Raw genomic sequence first — 17,608 nt, 5'->3', positions numbered from 1 at the left:
ACCCAGCAGACCTGCAAATTGGAGGAAGGATAGATGACTGGATGGACTGTCATTGTGGAGGAGACCAAGGGAATGCTGCTCACCAAAGAATGTTGATAGGTTCTACATAGCCCTGCAAACTGTTGGTATAAGCACCCGAATTCCTTTGTTTCTGCCTAGCTGGTACAGTATTTCAGAAACCTCTCCATGTGCGCTATGTAATTACAGAGATATTGATTTAGCCCCTGCAATGTGTGTAGCACAAGGGAAGACTCGTGATCACAATTACCCCATGCATTACTGGTGGGAATGTAAAATGATGGAGCCACTTTGGAAAACAGCCTTGCCGTTCATCAAATGATTAAACATAGAATTACCATATGATCCAGCAATTCCTTTCCTAGGACTATATCTAAGAGTAGTGAAAATATATTTCCATGCAAAAACTTGTACACAAATGTTCATAGCAGTATTATTTATAATTGCCAGAAAAAGTGGAAACAACCCAAATGTCCACCAATGAATGAAGAGATAAATAAAATATGGTATATCCAAACAAGGGAATATTATTTGGCCATAAAAAGGAATGAAGTAATAATACATGCTACCACATGAATGAACCTTGAAATTATGCTGAGACAGAGAGAGCCAGTCACAAAAGACTACATGTTGTATGTTTCCGTTAATATGAAATGTCCAGTCTAAGTAAATCTACAGAAACAAAAAGTAGATTTGTGATGGCCTAGGGCTGAGGAGGTTGAGAGAAAATGAGGAGTGGCTACTAATGGGTACAGAATTTCTTTTCTGAGGTAATGAAAATGTTCTAAATTGATTGTGATAATTGATGCACAACTCTGTGAATATACTAAAAACCATTGGATAGTACACTTTAAAAGGGTGAATTTTATGAGATATGTGAATTATATCTCAATAAAGTTGTTTTTTAAAGCACAATGAGATAAAATACATTGCTGGTGAAACTGGTACAGCCATTTTGGAAAAGTTCGGTAGTTTAAAAAAGTTAAACGTACACTTACCACATGACCCTGCAATCCCACTTTGGTATTTATTCAAGAAAAATGAAAATTTATGTTCACACACAAAAAAAATTGTAAGCAAATATTCATAGCAGCTATATTCATAACCACCAAAAACTGAAAACAACCTAAATGCCCTTCAATAGACAGGTAAAATATGGTACAGCCATACAAAGAATACTACCATAATTAAAAAGAAGGAATTATCGATACATGCAACAACCTGGATGAATTTCAAAAGTATTAATCCAAGTGAAAGAGGCCTGTGTAAAGGATTCCTTTTATGTGACATTTTGGAAAAGGCAAAATTACAGGAACAGAAAACAGATCGGTGGTTTCCAGGTGCTAAGGATAGGGGGAGTGCTTGAGTACAATGGGGTAGCATTGGAGGATTTTTTGAGATGATGAGAGAGTTCTGTATCTTGATTGTGGTGGTTGTTATATGACTGTATGCATTTTTCAAAATTCATGAAACTGTACCGTAAAAGGGGTGAATTTTATTGTATGGAAATTAAAATAAATGAACTAAAAAACACATTTAGCCCGTGATGCCCTTCCTGGCTTCCAGGAGGCCAACTCCATTCCCACCTGGGGACACTCCTCATTCCACCTGTCCCTGGACCTGAGCCATGATCTGCATCTCCCCATGTAGGGGCAGAGGGTTGAGTCCTTGAGGTGGATGGCAGTGGTTCGGCTGTAGGCTCCTGTGCTGAGGTCCCATACTTGGCTCTTCATTCCGTATTGCTTGTTCGCCTAAGACCCTGATTCCTGGAGTCTGAAAACATGGACTTCTAATCCATTCCCTGACTCGGATCCACTGTGATCCTCAACTTTCAAAACCTGCTCCATCCTGTGGCTGTTCCATCAGCCTTTTCATCTAGCTTCTGTCATCCTAGGGTTCCCTCAGTCTATGCCCTGATTTCAACCCACTGACCAGCACTCACAGTAGGAAGAATTTTTAATAATATCAGATTCGGTATTACTGGCTGTGTGTCCTGGCAAGGGACTTAGACTCCCTGAGTCTCAATTGCTTTCACTGTAAAGTGTGGATAATAATCCTTGCTTTCAGGGATGTTTTTAAAATTTTGATATTAGTTTAAGAATTATTCTTGGGCTGGCCCCATGGCTTAGTGGTTAAGTGCGTGCGCTCCACTACTGGTGACCTGGGTTCGGATCCCAGGCGCACACCAACACACCACTTCTCCGGCCATGCTGAGGCCACGTCCCACACAGCAAGTAGAAGGATGTGCAACTATGTCATACAACTATCTACTGGGGCTTTGGGGAAAAAAAAGGAGGAGGATTGGCAATAAATGTTAGCTCAGAGCCGGTCTTCCTCAGCAAAAAGAGGAGGATTAGCACAGATGTTAGCTCAGGACTGATCTTCCTCACAAAAAAAAAAAAAAGAATTACTCTTAAAAATATTTAAGGACATAGAAAAGCATTCCCCCCCAAATTTTAGCTCAAAACACCAAAATACAGTGGTAGAAATGCAATCTAATCCCAAATATATTTTTTAAAATGTTTATGTACATATATGTATATATGTAAATACATTAACATGTTAACAATGCTTATCTTTAATAGTAGGATTATTGGCAATTTTTGTTTCATACGTTCCTAGATTTTCTGCAGTACATTAGTATTATAATTAGGAAAAAAGTAAAGGGAAAATATCACAAATCATACTTTCTTTTCTTCATAAGTTTTAGGGCTTTACTAAGTTAGAATGGTTTGCTACAGTAAAAATCTAGATTAGAAAGACCTCGGAAAGTTACTTTGCCACTTCTGAAAGGATTTCACTATTATATTCCAAACAGATCATTTCTCTTCCCATGTTATAACTTTTTTTGTTATTATACAGCAACTTTCCATTCTGTTATCTTCCTGAGTCATCTAAGAAAGACAGGTAACTGCTGTTTATTTTTAAGATCTTAGTGAGACTGATTATGTATCAATTAACCAACATTTATCTATGGGGTGCCAGGTAGATAGTGTGCTGCATACTTAAAAAGTAAAAGCTTGTATCCCTGAGTTCAAAGAAGTTCCAATTTAGTTAGGACAACAAGATTAATCCATGTCAATCAATCAACAATATCCAACGGTATTTGATAAAACTAACATTTGTGGTATAGAAAATCAGTTCTCAAAGTGTTGTCTGTGAACCCCTGGGGATACCTGAGATGCTTCCAGGTGGGTTACAAGAGCAAGCCTTTTCATAATAATATTAGGACTTTTTTTCCCTTTCTCACCACTTTTGCACCAAGGGGTAAAAGCAATGGTTGGTAAAACTGCAGGCATCTTAGCACAAATCTAGGCTGTTGCTCTAAACTATACTAGCATTTGTCATATCGCTCACCACACGCAATCAAACACAAAAAAATCCAGTCTCACTTAAGAATATCTTCGATGAAGCAATAAAAATTATTAATTTTATTAAATCTCAAACCTTGAATAGATATCTATAATTTTAATATTATGTGTGATGAAATGAGAAGCGTGAAACACTACTACCTACCAAAGTACAAGGGTTGTCCTGAGGAAAAGTACTTCTATGATTCTTTGAATTGGGAGCTAAACTTGCCACTTTTTTCCTGGAACACCATTTTTATCTGAAAGAACAACTGACAAACTATAGTTACTCAGATTTGGTTACTTGGCAGACGTTTTCTCAAAAAGGAATCAAGTGAGATGGTCACTTCAAATAAAACAATTGATGGTATTTATTGTCAGTGATAAGATCAGAGCTTTCGTACACATGATCATTGTCAACAATATCCACAACTGCCCAGATTCAACAAGCACAGGCCAGTGGTAAAAGAAGCACCACATTCGAGTCTTCCACCCACACTCCGCTCTTATTTGCCACTGATGCCAATCGATAGTAGCCCAGTTTCCCAGAGGTGGGCATAGGAGGGTCAAAGAAGAGTCAGGAGGGTTCATAATGTGCTTCGGGCCTCTTAGAGCCAGTTGGGACCTTTTATCCCCTTCCCCAACCATGAGGTTGAGCGTTCTGTCAAATTGGAGGTATGCTTCTTGAAATTGCCACGTTACTACCTATCTTATTGTGTACTTTACTGGAAGCTGAGGTTTGATTGTTCACTTATCTAGTTTCTCTCTTAGGAGTCCATTCCACTCAAATCAATAACCTAGCTTTCCAACTGAAAATAAATAGAAAGAGGAAAGCAAATTAAAACCAAAGCAATCAGAAGGAAGGATAATAAAGATTAAAGTGGAAATTAATGAAATAGAGATGAGAAAAACAATGAAACAAAGAATTACCTTTTTGAAAGGATCAACAAAACTGACAAATTTTAGCTAGAATGACCAGGAAAAAAGGAGGCTCAAATTACTAAAATCGGAAACGAGAGAAGGGACATTACTACCAACTTTACAGAAATAAAAAAAGAATTATTTTAAAAAATACTATAAATCATTGTATGCCAATAAATTAAGTAACTTAGATGAAATGGACAAATTCCTAGAACAACACAAACTACAAAAAAATGACTATAGAAGAAATAGAAAATCTGAATATACCTATGACAAGCAAACAGATTGAATTAGTAACTTAAAAACTTCCCACGAAAAAAAGTCCATCCCAAATGGCTCCACTGGTGAATTCTATAATGAATAATTAATACCAATTCTTTACAAACTCTTCCAAAAAGTAGAAAAAGAGGTAACACTTCCCAACTCATGCTATGAGGCTATTATTACCCTGATACCAAAACTAGACAAAGATATCACAAGAAAATAAAGCTACAGACCAAGATTCCTTATGAATATAAAAACCAATATTCTCAATACATTGTTAGCAAATCAAATCCAACAACATATAAAAAAGATTATACACAATGACCAAGTGGGATTTATCCCAGGAAAGCAAGTATGGTTTAACATACAAAAATCAGTCTTTGTAAATATTGATAGAATAAAGGATATTTATAGAATATTTATAGAATAAAGGACAAAATCCATGTGATCTCAAATGACAGAGAAAAGCATTTGACAAAATCCTACAGCCTTTCATGATAAAAAGAAAATTACTCAACACACTAAGAATAGAAGGGAGATTCCTGAACCTGATAAAGAGCATCAACAGAAACCAACAGCTAACAACATATTTAATAGTAAAAGATTGAATATTTTCCCTCAAGATCAGGAACAAGACAAAGATATCTACTTTCTGTTTCTAGAGATTTGCCTATTCTGGACATGTCATATAAATGGAATCATATAATATATGGCCTTTTCTGTCTGCTTCTTTTGTTTAGCATAATGTTTTCAATTCATGCATGTTTAGCATGTATGAGTACTTCATTTTTTTTACGGTGGAATAACATTACATTGTATGGATATAACACATTTTGTTCTTCCATTTGTCAGTCGATGGACATTTGGATTGTTTCCACTTTTTTGGTTATTTGCTGCTATAAACACTGATGTACAAGTTTTTGTGGGGACGTATGTTTTTAATTTATCTTGGGTATATGTCTAGGAGTGGAATTGCCGGGTCAAATGGCAGCTTTACTGCCAAACTCGTTTCCAAAGCAGCTGCACCACTTTATACTCCCACCAACGCATTAGGATTCCAATTAGTTCCAAGAGCCAAAATGGTATGGCCAGAGTTGGCTGAGTAGACCTGAATAACACTGTAACCTGAGAAAATGTCAAGAGTGGTGAATTACTGTAGGTTTCCCCAAAAGTGGAGTCAAGAGTTCTATGTAGTCAATCTGTCAGGATCAGGTGGGGCCAATGTTCCATGTAATGTGGTCTCCTTCACTGTAGACACATGGAAACTTTTGTCAAGAATCACAAACCTGTCGTGCAGTTGTGGCTCCTGCATCAAAAACACAGAGTTCTTTACCTTGTGCCCAGTTCCTGATGGTGGATGCACTGCAGTCTCTGGTGGTGATCTGAGCAGTGCCATCTTGATTGGCAGCTTGATTCCAGTCGATCTCATCAGAGAATATTCCCTTACCATGGGCGTCTACATGAGTGACCAGATGGTCTGATCAACAGCAGGTAGTTCACAGCCCCAAAGAAGAGTTTCTTACTCTGTCAGTCTGTACTCTTAAATGGGAGACCAAATAGCCTAAGAGTCAGTAAAAAAAACAACAGGTTCATGAAGTGGAGTGTTGGCTGGGGCTATGAAAATGGCTTTTGAATTCTTCCCACGGAGCACAGAGACTACACCTGCTTTTGATTCTGGGTAGCTGACAGTGAGGTTTAACAGCGGTAGCAGAGTAGCTGCCACCCTTCCATCTAAAGCCAAGATGACCAGAGGGTTAGGTCAACTGCACTCAACAAGCCCTGTCTAGTGAGCCACATCCTATCTGGGAAAGAGATAGCAGTCTTTTCTTCACTCCAGAGAGAGTGAACAGTGTGAGCACATAAATCCAAAAAACTTAGCATTAGGCCCCTAAATTTGGGGTGGGGGGGCGGTTATCAGCCTCCTGTGGGCAGAGGTATGATAATGCCTTGGGTCACTGACACTAAGGCTTTGACTTGCCAACCAACAGGTTATTATCTATTTAGTGAAAGCTTTGGAATCAGGATAGAAGCACTCGCACTAAATCCTGACCCACCCACTGGTGGCAATGGCAGGGGAATTTGTCCCATAACACTTTCTACCTGTAGCTCTGTCCTAAAGGGGAGAATCTGCCCTGGAAGTTTATGAGCATTTATAGTACAAGCATATAACACATCAATTTCATTACACATTTGGCAGAGGAAGTTATAACAACAGTAGATTAATTGGCCAGAGGCCTCACCCATATGGTCTCTTTAATGGTCTCTTTTTTTCCTTTTCACTGTGAGTTTTGCCGGAACCCTATCAGGAAATCATGTTACCTTATGGCTGGGAACTTTAGGAGTGCTGGAGGGCAGTGGAGGCCAGGCAGCAGAGGTTGGCCAGCACAGCTGAGGAGCCTTTTTCATCCTTTGGCTCCTTGCCCACAGGATGTCTTTTCCTCCCCTGTGCTTGTCTTCCTTGGTTTGGGAGGAATCCAGGGCATTCTACCAAGGCTCAGTTAGAAGGCAATAAAGCTTTGCCTACTTGGCCTTTGTGGAGATATATAAGGTCATCAGGGTTCCATGGTATAACTAGTCCCCTGCAATATTGCAAATATTAAACCAATTTTGCATTCTTGGGATCGTTATTCTTGGTATAAATACACTTGCTCATGGTGTATTATCCTTTTTATAAATTGCTGGATTCAATTTGCTAATATTTTGTTATGACTTTTGCGTCTGTGTAGTAAAGAATTTAACCCTGTCCAAAGAGAGACCTGGCCTTTGCCCTCCTCGGCTTCTGGCTTCTGGGAGGTAATCTCTAAACCCTTTAATGTCACACCCGACAGGAGTATCTTTGTTTGCCTGGAGGTCTCTTGGTCACTGGATAGTCTAATAAGGTGATTTAAGGTGAGGGATTTGGGTCACATGGTATCAACTCAACCTCCTGAGGGGCTAGAAACTGAGTTCTGGCACACAGGCAGACAATGGTGCCTATGTAATGGAACACCAATAAAGACTCTAGACATCAAGGCTCAGGTGAGCTTCCCCGGTTGACAATTCTCCATGCATATTGTCACATATCATTACTGGGAGCAGCTAACTCTGTCCATGAATCCTCTGGGAGAGGATAACTGGAAGCTCTGAATTTAGAACCCTCCTGGACTCTGTCTTACTGCTGATTTTAATCTGTATCCTCTCCCTGTGATAACTGTGAGTATAACAGCTTTCAGTGAGTCCTTCTAGCAAGTTAGTTGGGGACCCCCAAACTGGCAATTGGTGTCAGAAGTAGGTATGATCTCCTTACTCTTAAACTTAAACTTAAACCCTTAAATTCTGCAGTGGCCTCAGAAGTAAAGATGGTCTCTTGGAAACTGTTCCTCAAACTTTGCAGGATCTATGCTCATGGGGTATATTGGTCTGTCATTTTCTTTTCTTGTAATGTCTTTGTCTGTTTTGGTATCAGGGAAATGATTCCCAAAATGAATTGGGAAGTATTCCTTCCTCCTCTATTTCCTCAAAGACTTTGCATAGGATTGCTCTTTTTTCCTCCTTAAATATTTGAATTTACTATCAAAACTATTTGGGGGCCGGCCCCCTGGCTTAGCGGTTAAGTGCGCGCGCTCCGATGCTGGTGGCCCGTGTTCGGATACCAGGCACGCACCGACACACCGCTTGTCCGGCCATGCTGAGGCTGTGTTCCACATACAGCAACTAGAAGGATGTGCAGCTATGACATACAACTATCTACTAGGGCTTTGGGGGAAAAAAATAAAATAACTAAAATTAAAAAAAAAACTATTTGGGCTTCGAGTTTTCTTTGTGGGAAGGTTTTTAATTAGAAATTGAAATAATTTCATAGTGATATGGCTACTCAAATTTTCCATTTCTTCATGTGTTAGTTTTGGTAAGCTGCCTTTTTCAAGGAATTTGTCTATTTTATCTAAGTAGTCAAATAAATTGTATTAGGTTAGTACAAATGTGTGAATAATAGTCTCTTTTTAATATCTGTAAGATCTGTACTGATGGCTCTTTTTTCACTCATGATGTGGGTAATTTATGTTTTCTCATTGTTTTTTCCTAATTAAATAAATCATATTTAATTTAATAAATTATATTTCAAAATATAGTAATTGAATATAAATTTAGTTAAATCAATTTAATTAATTACATGACTATAAAATTTAGTTTAGTGAATTTGAATTAAAATTTAAATGTGGCGGGCCGGCCCGGTGGCTTAGCGGTTAAGTGCACGCGCTCCGCTGCTGGCGGCCCGGGTTCGGATCCCGGGCGTGCACCGACGCACCGCTTCTCCGGCCATGCTGAGGCCGTGTCCCACATACAGCAACTAGAAGGATGTGCAGCTATGACATACAACTATCTGCTGGGGCTTTGGGGGAAAAAATAAATAAATAAAATCTTTAAAAAAAAAAAAAAAATAAAAAATAAAATAAAATAAAATAAAATTTAAATGTGGCAAATTAAATTGAATGAATTAAACTAAATCATATTAAATAAAATGTAATATAATAAATTAAAATTAAAAGATACACAATGACATCAAGGTTGAATAAATTAAATATTAAATTATTTAAACCAAATTGCATTTAATAAGTCAAAATTCAATTATGTTAAATTAAATTTGAGTAATTAAATTTAAGTTAAACTTGAGCTATATTCCCTCAAACTTATTTTCATACACCCAATGTTAATTAAATTAAAATTGAATTATATAAAATTCATTAATTGATGTGAAAATAAATTTATCTAAGTACCTTACTAACACATAAAAATTTGATTATACTAAAGTTAATTTAATACATTAAATGAAAAACTAAATTTAAAGAATTAAATTATGTTAATTAAAATAAATTACAATCAAATTAAGATTAATTCGAAATTAATTGATAAATAAAAATGAGAAGTCATGCTGGATCTGAAGGTCTCTGTTTTCTGGATTAAAAACCCCTTTTAAGAGGAGAAGATCACAGAACCTTTGTTGCTGCCCATGTGTCTTGACGTCTGTGATGGTGTGGAAGGGATGGGAAAGAAAAATGTTTAGGAAAGGTGAGGAAAAAAAATCGGACCTCCTAAGCCACAAGCAGCAAAATCATCAGTAACAAATAAGTTGCTACAGTGTCCAGAACCAAGAAATCTAGAAAAACTGTTAGCCACGGGTGAAACATCTCATTCTCCCCAGAATCCTCTCCTCAACCCAAAATAAATACAGTCGTTCTCACTTTGAACATGGACATGTGGACATTTACTATGACCATGATTCCCATATCTAGGAAATAAGTGTTGCATATAAAATAAGTGCACATAAAATAACGCTAACATGTATCTCATTTGACCTCCATGGTCGCCCAGGTTAGATCATTATCCTGCAGAGATATCTAGCTCTCTGACCTGTACAGACTTTTTTTTTTGTTTGTTTTTTTGCTGAGGAAGATTCCCCCTGAGCTAACAGCAGCTGCAAATCTTCCTCCTTTTTTTTTTTTGTATGTGAGCAGCAGCCCCAGCATGGCACTGACAGACAAATGGTGTATGTCCTGGCCTGAGAACCGAACCCTGGCCACTGATGGGGAGCATGTGGAACTTAACCACTAAGCCACCCAGGCTCTCCCCTCCCCGACTTTTTTTATTGTACACAATTTAAGTTCTTTAAAATAATTTTAAATTAACTTTATTGGAGAGAATATTGAATACTGAATTTGTATGAAACAAGAGAACCAAACTGGACATCACCAGGAACAAGACAAATCTACACTCTGCTGGTGGCAGGATCAGGGGAGAGGTTGGTGAAGACGATTGTCCCTGATTTCAAAATCTGCTTTGTTCTGGCCACTTCTCTCACCAGAGGTGATCAGGCCACCATCGCGTCTGGCCTTCTTTCGTCGCTCGGGACTAATTCTGAGGGATGAGAGTGTTCCTGCAAAGGCCCAGAGGCTGAACCGTGCTAGGCCTGGCTGAGCAACTGCAAGGGGAGTGGGAAAGAGTGGCGGGAGGTGGTGTCGGAGATCTAACAGGTGGACTGGTTTCCTTCGCAGCGCAAGGCACACAGTCTTCTGGCGCCCCATTAATACATGTGGAAGGGAAAAGTGATTGAATAGCGGAATGAATACGACTTGATCGAGATAGTATTTCGGGATCGGTCGCTTTCCCTGTGAACTGGGCAGTGCAAGCTGCCGGCGTACGGAATCAACCACCTCGATGGCGGGGCCATCGAGGAAGCCACGATTAGGACGCTGCCATGTATTGCCTCTGACCGTACAGACTAGGCCATTTTACGGAACCAGATTCCAAGATGGCGGCGTCCTCGCAGAATTCGCGTAGTTGGCGCGGCCATATTGCCTGTAACGTCCGGGCCGTACAAGCAGTCACCGTACGGACTCTACCGACAAGGTGGCGGCGCCCTTGGGAAAGCAGCGTTATAGGCGCGGCCATGTTTCCTGCGAATGTATGGACTCGGATGCCATACAGTATCAGTAGTCAAGATGGCGGCGCCTGAGGGACAGGCGGGGCTCTAGGAGGGGGACCTACTTGTTTGTCGTTGAAGCCGACGCACCGGGCCTGCGCAATAGGAGTACGGTGCCCGGGAGGCGCGACCAGAGGCGGAAGTAGCTGTGGGCGCCTTTGCAACGGCTGCGGACGCTGCCGAGTAGTCTGTGCGGGTTCGCGGGTCGCTGGCGGGGGTCTCGAGGCGGTGCCCCGGGAGCTGACAGATGGTGAGTACGGGTCCGGGGAGGGGGTCGGCAGTAGAGGTCAGTCGGGTTGGTAATGGTGGGGTCCGTCGGCAGACTCACGGGGGTCTGTGGGGAACCGTAACAGGAGTCTGTGGGCAGAATGGTGCGGCCTGTGGTGCGCCTCAGCAGGGGTCTGTGGGTAGTATGATGGGGGACTGATGGCCTGATTTTTTATCTGCTGTGTGAGTTCTCTGGGAGTCTGGGAGTTCTGTGATGAGCCATGTGGGGATCCGGAATGGAAGTTTAGTGGGGATCCCTGATTGTAGTTCCGGGGGGGTCCAGATGGGGCTTCTTTAGGCAAAGTGATAAGGGGTTTGCGACGAGCCGTATTGGGCACTCAGTAGTGAGCCATGATGAGTGTATTAGGGGATCCGTAGGGAACCGGGATGGGGGCAGGGTTGTCAGTGGGGTTAATAACGGGAGATCTGTGGAGAGCTGTGTTGGGAAGTGAGTAAATCACGTTGGTGTCTGACAACCTGTGGTGGGGTCTGTGAGGAGCCATTTTGGGGGCAATATGTGGTGAGTGGTAGAGTGTAAGGAGCCCTTATGAGTGTGTGGATAGAGTGATGGGGTGTTAGCCGGCTAAGTGATGGGAGATCTGGGGCAGAGTGATGGCGTTTATTAGCAGAGTAACGGGGTGTCAGGGGTGAGTGGTGGGGGAGGTCTGTGGGGACCGTGATGGAGAGGTTTGTGAGGAGCTATGATAGGAGGTCTGTTGGCAGAGTGTTGGGGTTTGTGGTGCGCCACGGCGGAGCTGTAATGGAGAAATGAGACACTATGATGGGCGTTCTCTAAGGAGCCATAATGGGGGACTTCCCACAGGAGGGGGATGGTTCAGACCCAGAGCCTCCAGATGCTGGGGAGGACAGCAAGTCGGAGAATGGGGAGAATGCGCCCATCTACTGCATCTGCCGCAAACCGGACATCAACTGCTTCATGATGTGAGCCGGGGAGAGGTGGGCGGGGCTGACACCTGGCAAGGTTGGGCAAGGCCATAGGTCCGGCCCCTCATATCTCCACCACTCGCCCCATCCTCTGCAGCGGGTGTGACAACTGCAATGAGTGGTTCCATGGGGACTGCATCCGGATCACTGAGAAGATGGCCAAGGCCATCCGCGAGTGGTACTGTCGGGAGTGCCGAGGTGAGGGGGGTGGAAAGGACAGGGCAGGCAAGTGGGACTTTCAGGGAGAAGGAAGAGCCATAATGGGAGGGTGGGTCGTGGGGAGTAGTGATATATGTTCTTGGGCAGAGTGAGTGTTGGTCTGTTGTGAGCTAAAGTGAAGGCTCCATTGTGAGCCATAATGGAGGGTCCCACCAGAGGGGGCAGTTCTGCCCTGGACTAGGGGGACAGAGCAGGTGGGTGGGACAGAAAAGGAGAGAAGAGGAAGAAGAGTTCTGGGACCATCGAAATCCTCCAATGTCACCCCACCGGCTCCCCGCTCTGCCCCATAGAGAAAGACCCCAAGCTGGAGATCCGCTATCGGCACAAGAAGTCACGCGAGCGGGACAGCAATGAGCGAGACGGCAGTGAGCCCCGGGATGAGGGTGGAGGGCGCAAGAGGCCTGCCCCGGATCCAGACCTGCAGCGCCGGGCGGGGTCAGGGACAGGGGTTGGGGCCATGCTTGCTCGGGGCTCTGCTTCGCCCCACAAATCCTCTCCACAGCCCTTGGTGGCCACACCCAGCCAGGTGAGTGGCTGCAGTGGCTGGGATAGGTAAGGTGATCCCACCTTAGGTCCTACTTGAGTTCCTGATTTCTGTTCTGGGTCCCTCCCCCCAGCATCACCAGCAGCAACAGCAAATCAAACGGTCAGCCCGCATGTGTGGTGAGTGCGAGGCTTGCCGGCGCACTGAGGACTGTGGCCACTGCGACTTCTGCCGGGACATGAAGAAATTTGGGGGCCCCAACAAGATCCGGCAGAAGTGCCGGCTGCGTCAGTGCCAGCTACGGGCCCGGGTGAGCCTGGGTGGAGTTGGGCAGGGTCAGGTGGGGTGGAGGGGGCCAGTGTGTCCAGGAAGAGCTAAAATGGGTGGGCCGGGTGGGGTGGGGCCTAATTGCATACAGACAGGTGGGAAGGAGCCTGGCCTGTCCAGATGAATGGGGCCTGACCAGGTGTGCTGGGCCAGCAGGGGAGCCCCCCAAACCCAGGTGGGCAAGATAGGGCCAGATGTTTCTAGGTGATCAGACATGTCAGGGCAGGGAGGGCAGGGCTGAGCATGTCCTGGTGATGAGGGGAAAAGGGGCAGGTGTGTCTGGGGAAGCAAGGCAGGGCTAGTTGGTGGGGCCAAGCACTTGTGGGAGGGGCTAGGGCAGGGCCACCCTCCATCTACCTGGGGCTGACCTGGGCCTTCCTCCTGCCGGCACAGGAATCGTACAAGTACTTCCCTTCTTCGGTGAGTCCAGCCTCCCAGAGCGGGGCAGGGCATGTGGGCAGGGCAGTCAGGGCCAGTCCTGAGATTCTGCCCTGCAGCTCTCGCCAGTGACACCCTCAGAGTCCCTGCCAAGGCCTCGTCGGCCACTGCCCACACAGCAGCAGCCACAGCCGTCACAGAAGCCAGGGCGCATCCGTGAGGATGAGGGGGCAGTGGCATCAGCAGCAGTCAAGGAGCCACCTGAGGCTACGGCCACGCCTGAGCCACTCTCAGATGAAGACCTACCACTGGACCCTGACCTATACCAGGACTTCTGTGCAGGGGCCTTTGATGACCATGGCCTGGTGAGCAGGCAGGGTCCCGTGGTGGAAGGGTAGAGGTTACAGAAGTAGAGAGTATCCATAATGAGAAGAGAGGAGGCAGAGGATGTGGAAGGCTGATTTGGGAACTGAATAGTTGGTGGGGTAGTCATGGGTGGCACGGATGGGCCAGTGTCTGCCTCACCTGCAGCCCTGGATGAGCGACACAGAGGAGTCCCCATTCCTGGATCCCGCACTGCGGAAGAGGGCAGTGAAAGTGAAGCATGTGAAGCGTCGGGAGAAGAAGTCTGAGAAGAAGGTGATGGAGAGGGTGAAATGGGTGTGGGAAGGCAGAGGGTAGGGTGGGGAGGGAGAGGCAAAGGCTAGGGGCCGCATGCGGCAAGAGCCAGGAAGGGGTGCAATGCAGGGGGAGATGGGTCTGGGGCAGACTTCAACTCCACCCTGACCTGAACTGCCTTGTCCCATAGAAAGAGGAGAGATACAAGCGGCATCGCCAAAAGCAGAAGCACAAGGACAAATGGAAACACCCGGAGCGTGCTGATGCCAAGGACCCTGCATCGCTACCGCAGTGCCTGGGGCCTGGCTGTGTGCGCCCTGCCCAGCCCGGCTCCAAGTATTGTTCAGACGACTGTGGCATGAAGCTGGCAGCCAAGTGAGTCATTCCTGGGGGGTTCAAGGGACACAGGGAGTACGGGGTAGGGCATGACCAGAGCCTTCTGTATGTCTGCCAGTCACCTGTCCCATTTAGTCAACTAGGCACCCACTTATCCATTCACTCACTCATCCATCTATCTGTTCACCCTTCCATCCACCATTCAGCTCATCCATCTACCACTCAGTCAGCTATCTACTTATCCTTTCACCATTTAGTCACCTATCCATTCTGCCATCCTTGGGTTATCCCACTTACTCATCTTATTGTTTGCCACCTGCCCACACCCAACCCACTGCCTCCCTGCAGCCGCATCTACGAGATCCTCCCCCAGCGCATCCAGCAGTGGCAGCAGAGCCCCTGCATTGCTGAGGAGCACGGCAAGAAGCTGCTTGAACGCATTCGCCGTGAGCAGCAGAGTGCCCGAACCCGCCTTCAGGAAATGGAGCGCCGATTCCATGAGCTTGAGGCCATCATTCTGCGTGCCAAGCAGCAGGCTGTGCGCGAGGACGAGGAGGTAAGCAAGCACAGGCACAGCAGTGCAGGGCCCAGCACCTGGTCCTGCCCATCCTCATTGTTCCTTCTACCCCATGCAGAGCAATGAGGGTGACAGTGATGACACGGACCTGCAGATCTTTTGCGTCTCCTGTGGGCATCCCATCAACCCACGTGTTGCCTTGCGCCACATGGAGCGCTGCTATGCCAAGGTCAGGTGTTAGCCTGAGGGGTAGGGGACCCTCAGTGGGCCCATGGGCGGTCAGATGTGTCTTCTGGGTCTTGTCTTGGGAGGGCATGCAGCACACATCCACAGTTCCCTCCACTTGTGCTCATCCCTCCAGTATGAGAGCCAGACGTCCTTTGGGTCCATGTACCCCACACGCATTGAGGGGTGAGTGTGGGCGCCACGCGGAATTAGAGGAGGGAGGTTAAGGCTGGGTTCAGGAGTAGAATGGTGGGGCAGGATATGGGCATGGGCAAGGATAGGTGGGCCCCCCTCCTCTCTTTCCATTACCCTCTCTCAACTCTAAACCGCCAGGGCCACACGACTCTTCTGTGATGTCTACAATCCTCAGAGCAAGACATACTGTAAGCGGCTCCAGGTGCTATGCCCCGAGCACTCACGGGACCCCAAAGTAAGGTTTTCCCCCAGCTTCCCCATTCTGTCCCTCCTCCCTTCTATTGCCCCTTATTTAGCCCTTCCTTCCTCTCCTCTTCCCTTGCTTTTTTCTACCCGCCCACTTCCATATCCCCCACTTTCCCTGCCTCATCACCCTCATTCCTCCTCATCTTCCTGTGTCATCACCTTCTAGTTCTCCTGTTTTCCCTGCCCCTTCATCCTCTAGTCCTCTCCCTTTCCATTCCTTTCTACTCTCCCCTGAACTCATTCCTTCCCTCCTTCCTCCCTGACTACTCCCAATCCTGTTCTCCTTCCTGCCTGACCACCCCACATTCATCCCCATCCCCTGGTCTCCTTGCAGGTGCCAGCCGACGAGGTATGTGGGTGCCCCCTTGTACGTGATGTCTTTGAGCTCACAGGTGACTTCTGCCGCCTGCCCAAGCGCCAGTGCAACCGCCATTACTGTTGGGAAAAGTTGCGGCGTGCTGAAGTGGACCTTGAGCGCGTGCGTGTGGTAGGTTTTGATGCTGGATGTGGCCAGGGTCCGGCTGGGCTTCTGGAGCCCCTTCTCATGTCGCCTTCTGCTCCCCTGGCAGTGGTACAAGCTGGACGAGCTGTTTGAGCAGGAGCGCAATGTACGCACAGCCATGACAAACCGGGCAGGACTGCTGGCCCTGATGCTGCACCAAACGATCCAGCATGACCCGCTCACTACAGACTTGCGCTCCAGTGCCGACCGCTGAGCCCTACTGGCCCAGAGGTCCTCACACCCTGCATTCCAGGCGGGGGAGCTGTCCTGAATCCCCCATTTGACTGTTCTGCCATTCTTCTGTTTCTCCAGTCATCCCTGAGTTTCTCCCTGTGCCTGTCCACCATTTGCCCCTCTGCCCTTAACAGAGGGTCTCAGAATTTTCTCCTGTTTTTGTCTGTTTTCTGTCTCTCCATTCTTTGTGCCTGGGTGGGACTGTGGAGTCTGCTCACCTTTGCCTTCCCCCTCTCTTGGTTTTGTTAATAAAATTTTGAAGAATCAAGAAAGATAACTACTGATGGTCTCCACACTTTATTCAGTTACAAAATCTCTGGGGTAGATGGGGCGTGGCATACCTGTACTCAGGAGGGGCTGCAGTGTACAGCTGGCACCCACTCTGCTCTGCAGACCCCCCCCCCCCCGTGGGCTGTGGGGATATGACCTGCTGAGGGAGAGCCCAGTGACCTACATTCTCAGCGTCTCATTTTAAGACAGTGGGTATACAGTCAGCATTCATTCAATGTCTAGCCGATTTGCCACTCCTGTGTGAGCGTTAATATTCTCCAGACCAGAGGTGTATTCAATGATGGACACAAAGCCTCCTCTTTCTCCACAAACCCCTCTTTTTGGCAGGAGCCCACCGAGTTTGTGCCGGGAACCCCACCCCGCCCTCTCTTGTTGTCGGGTCCACTCGGCCCCACAGCCCGGCCTTTCCCGGATGGACCCGGCCTCATCGGTTGCATGGACCTGGCCTTCTGTTTACCTGCAGCGCGGCATCGCCCCCTTCCCGGTTCCCGCGGCAGGAGCGGGCGCCAGCGCGCGGCGTGACTTGTCTCCGCGCTCCTGCAACTGTTCAGCGAGGAGGAGAGCGCAGGGCACAATAGGCCTCGGGGAGATGTTCGGAGGGACCGGAGAGCACAGGCTCGACCTAGGCGTGAGGTGGGAGAAGGCGGATCCGCACAACCCCGGGCTTCGCCGCCCCTCCCTCCCGGTTACTCCTTGTGGAGACCGCCAAGGAGTAACCAGGCGCGCTCGGCCAACCCCAACCCTCCACGCCCCCTTAGGTTGGGACTGGAGAGCGCAGGCGCAAACGAGGAGGGCGGGGTGGGAAGAACGCGCC

At 46.4% G+C, this 17,608-nt stretch overlaps 1 protein-coding gene across 1 annotated transcript; it reads left to right on the top strand.

The window, feature by feature from the left end:
* The first annotated feature begins 11,120 nt into the window (after nucleotides 1-11,120).
* Nucleotides 11,121-16,780, top strand: CXXC1 (CXXC finger protein 1). Its single transcript, XM_004422539.3, has 15 exons — nucleotides 11,121-11,260; nucleotides 12,101-12,219; nucleotides 12,320-12,420; nucleotides 12,732-12,967; nucleotides 13,059-13,235; nucleotides 13,646-13,672; nucleotides 13,750-13,995; nucleotides 14,162-14,269; nucleotides 14,439-14,623; nucleotides 14,933-15,140; nucleotides 15,220-15,330; nucleotides 15,463-15,512; nucleotides 15,660-15,756; nucleotides 16,102-16,254; nucleotides 16,337-16,780. The coding sequence occupies exons 1-15, from the start codon at nucleotides 11,258-11,260 to the stop codon at nucleotides 16,481-16,483; spliced, it is 1,968 nt and encodes a 655-aa protein (XP_004422596.1). The 5' UTR covers nucleotides 11,121-11,257; the 3' UTR covers nucleotides 16,484-16,780.
* Nucleotides 16,781-17,608: the final 828 nt, after the last annotated feature.

This window comes from Ceratotherium simum, chromosome 14 (assembly GCF_057802395.1).
Source record: "Ceratotherium simum simum isolate JZ-2026a chromosome 14, ASM5780239v1, whole genome shotgun sequence".
NCBI lineage: Eukaryota > Metazoa > Chordata > Mammalia > Perissodactyla > Rhinocerotidae > Ceratotherium > Ceratotherium simum.
The sequence above is the reverse complement of the archived record's forward strand: the minus strand, read 5'-3'. Positions and strand labels throughout refer to the sequence as shown.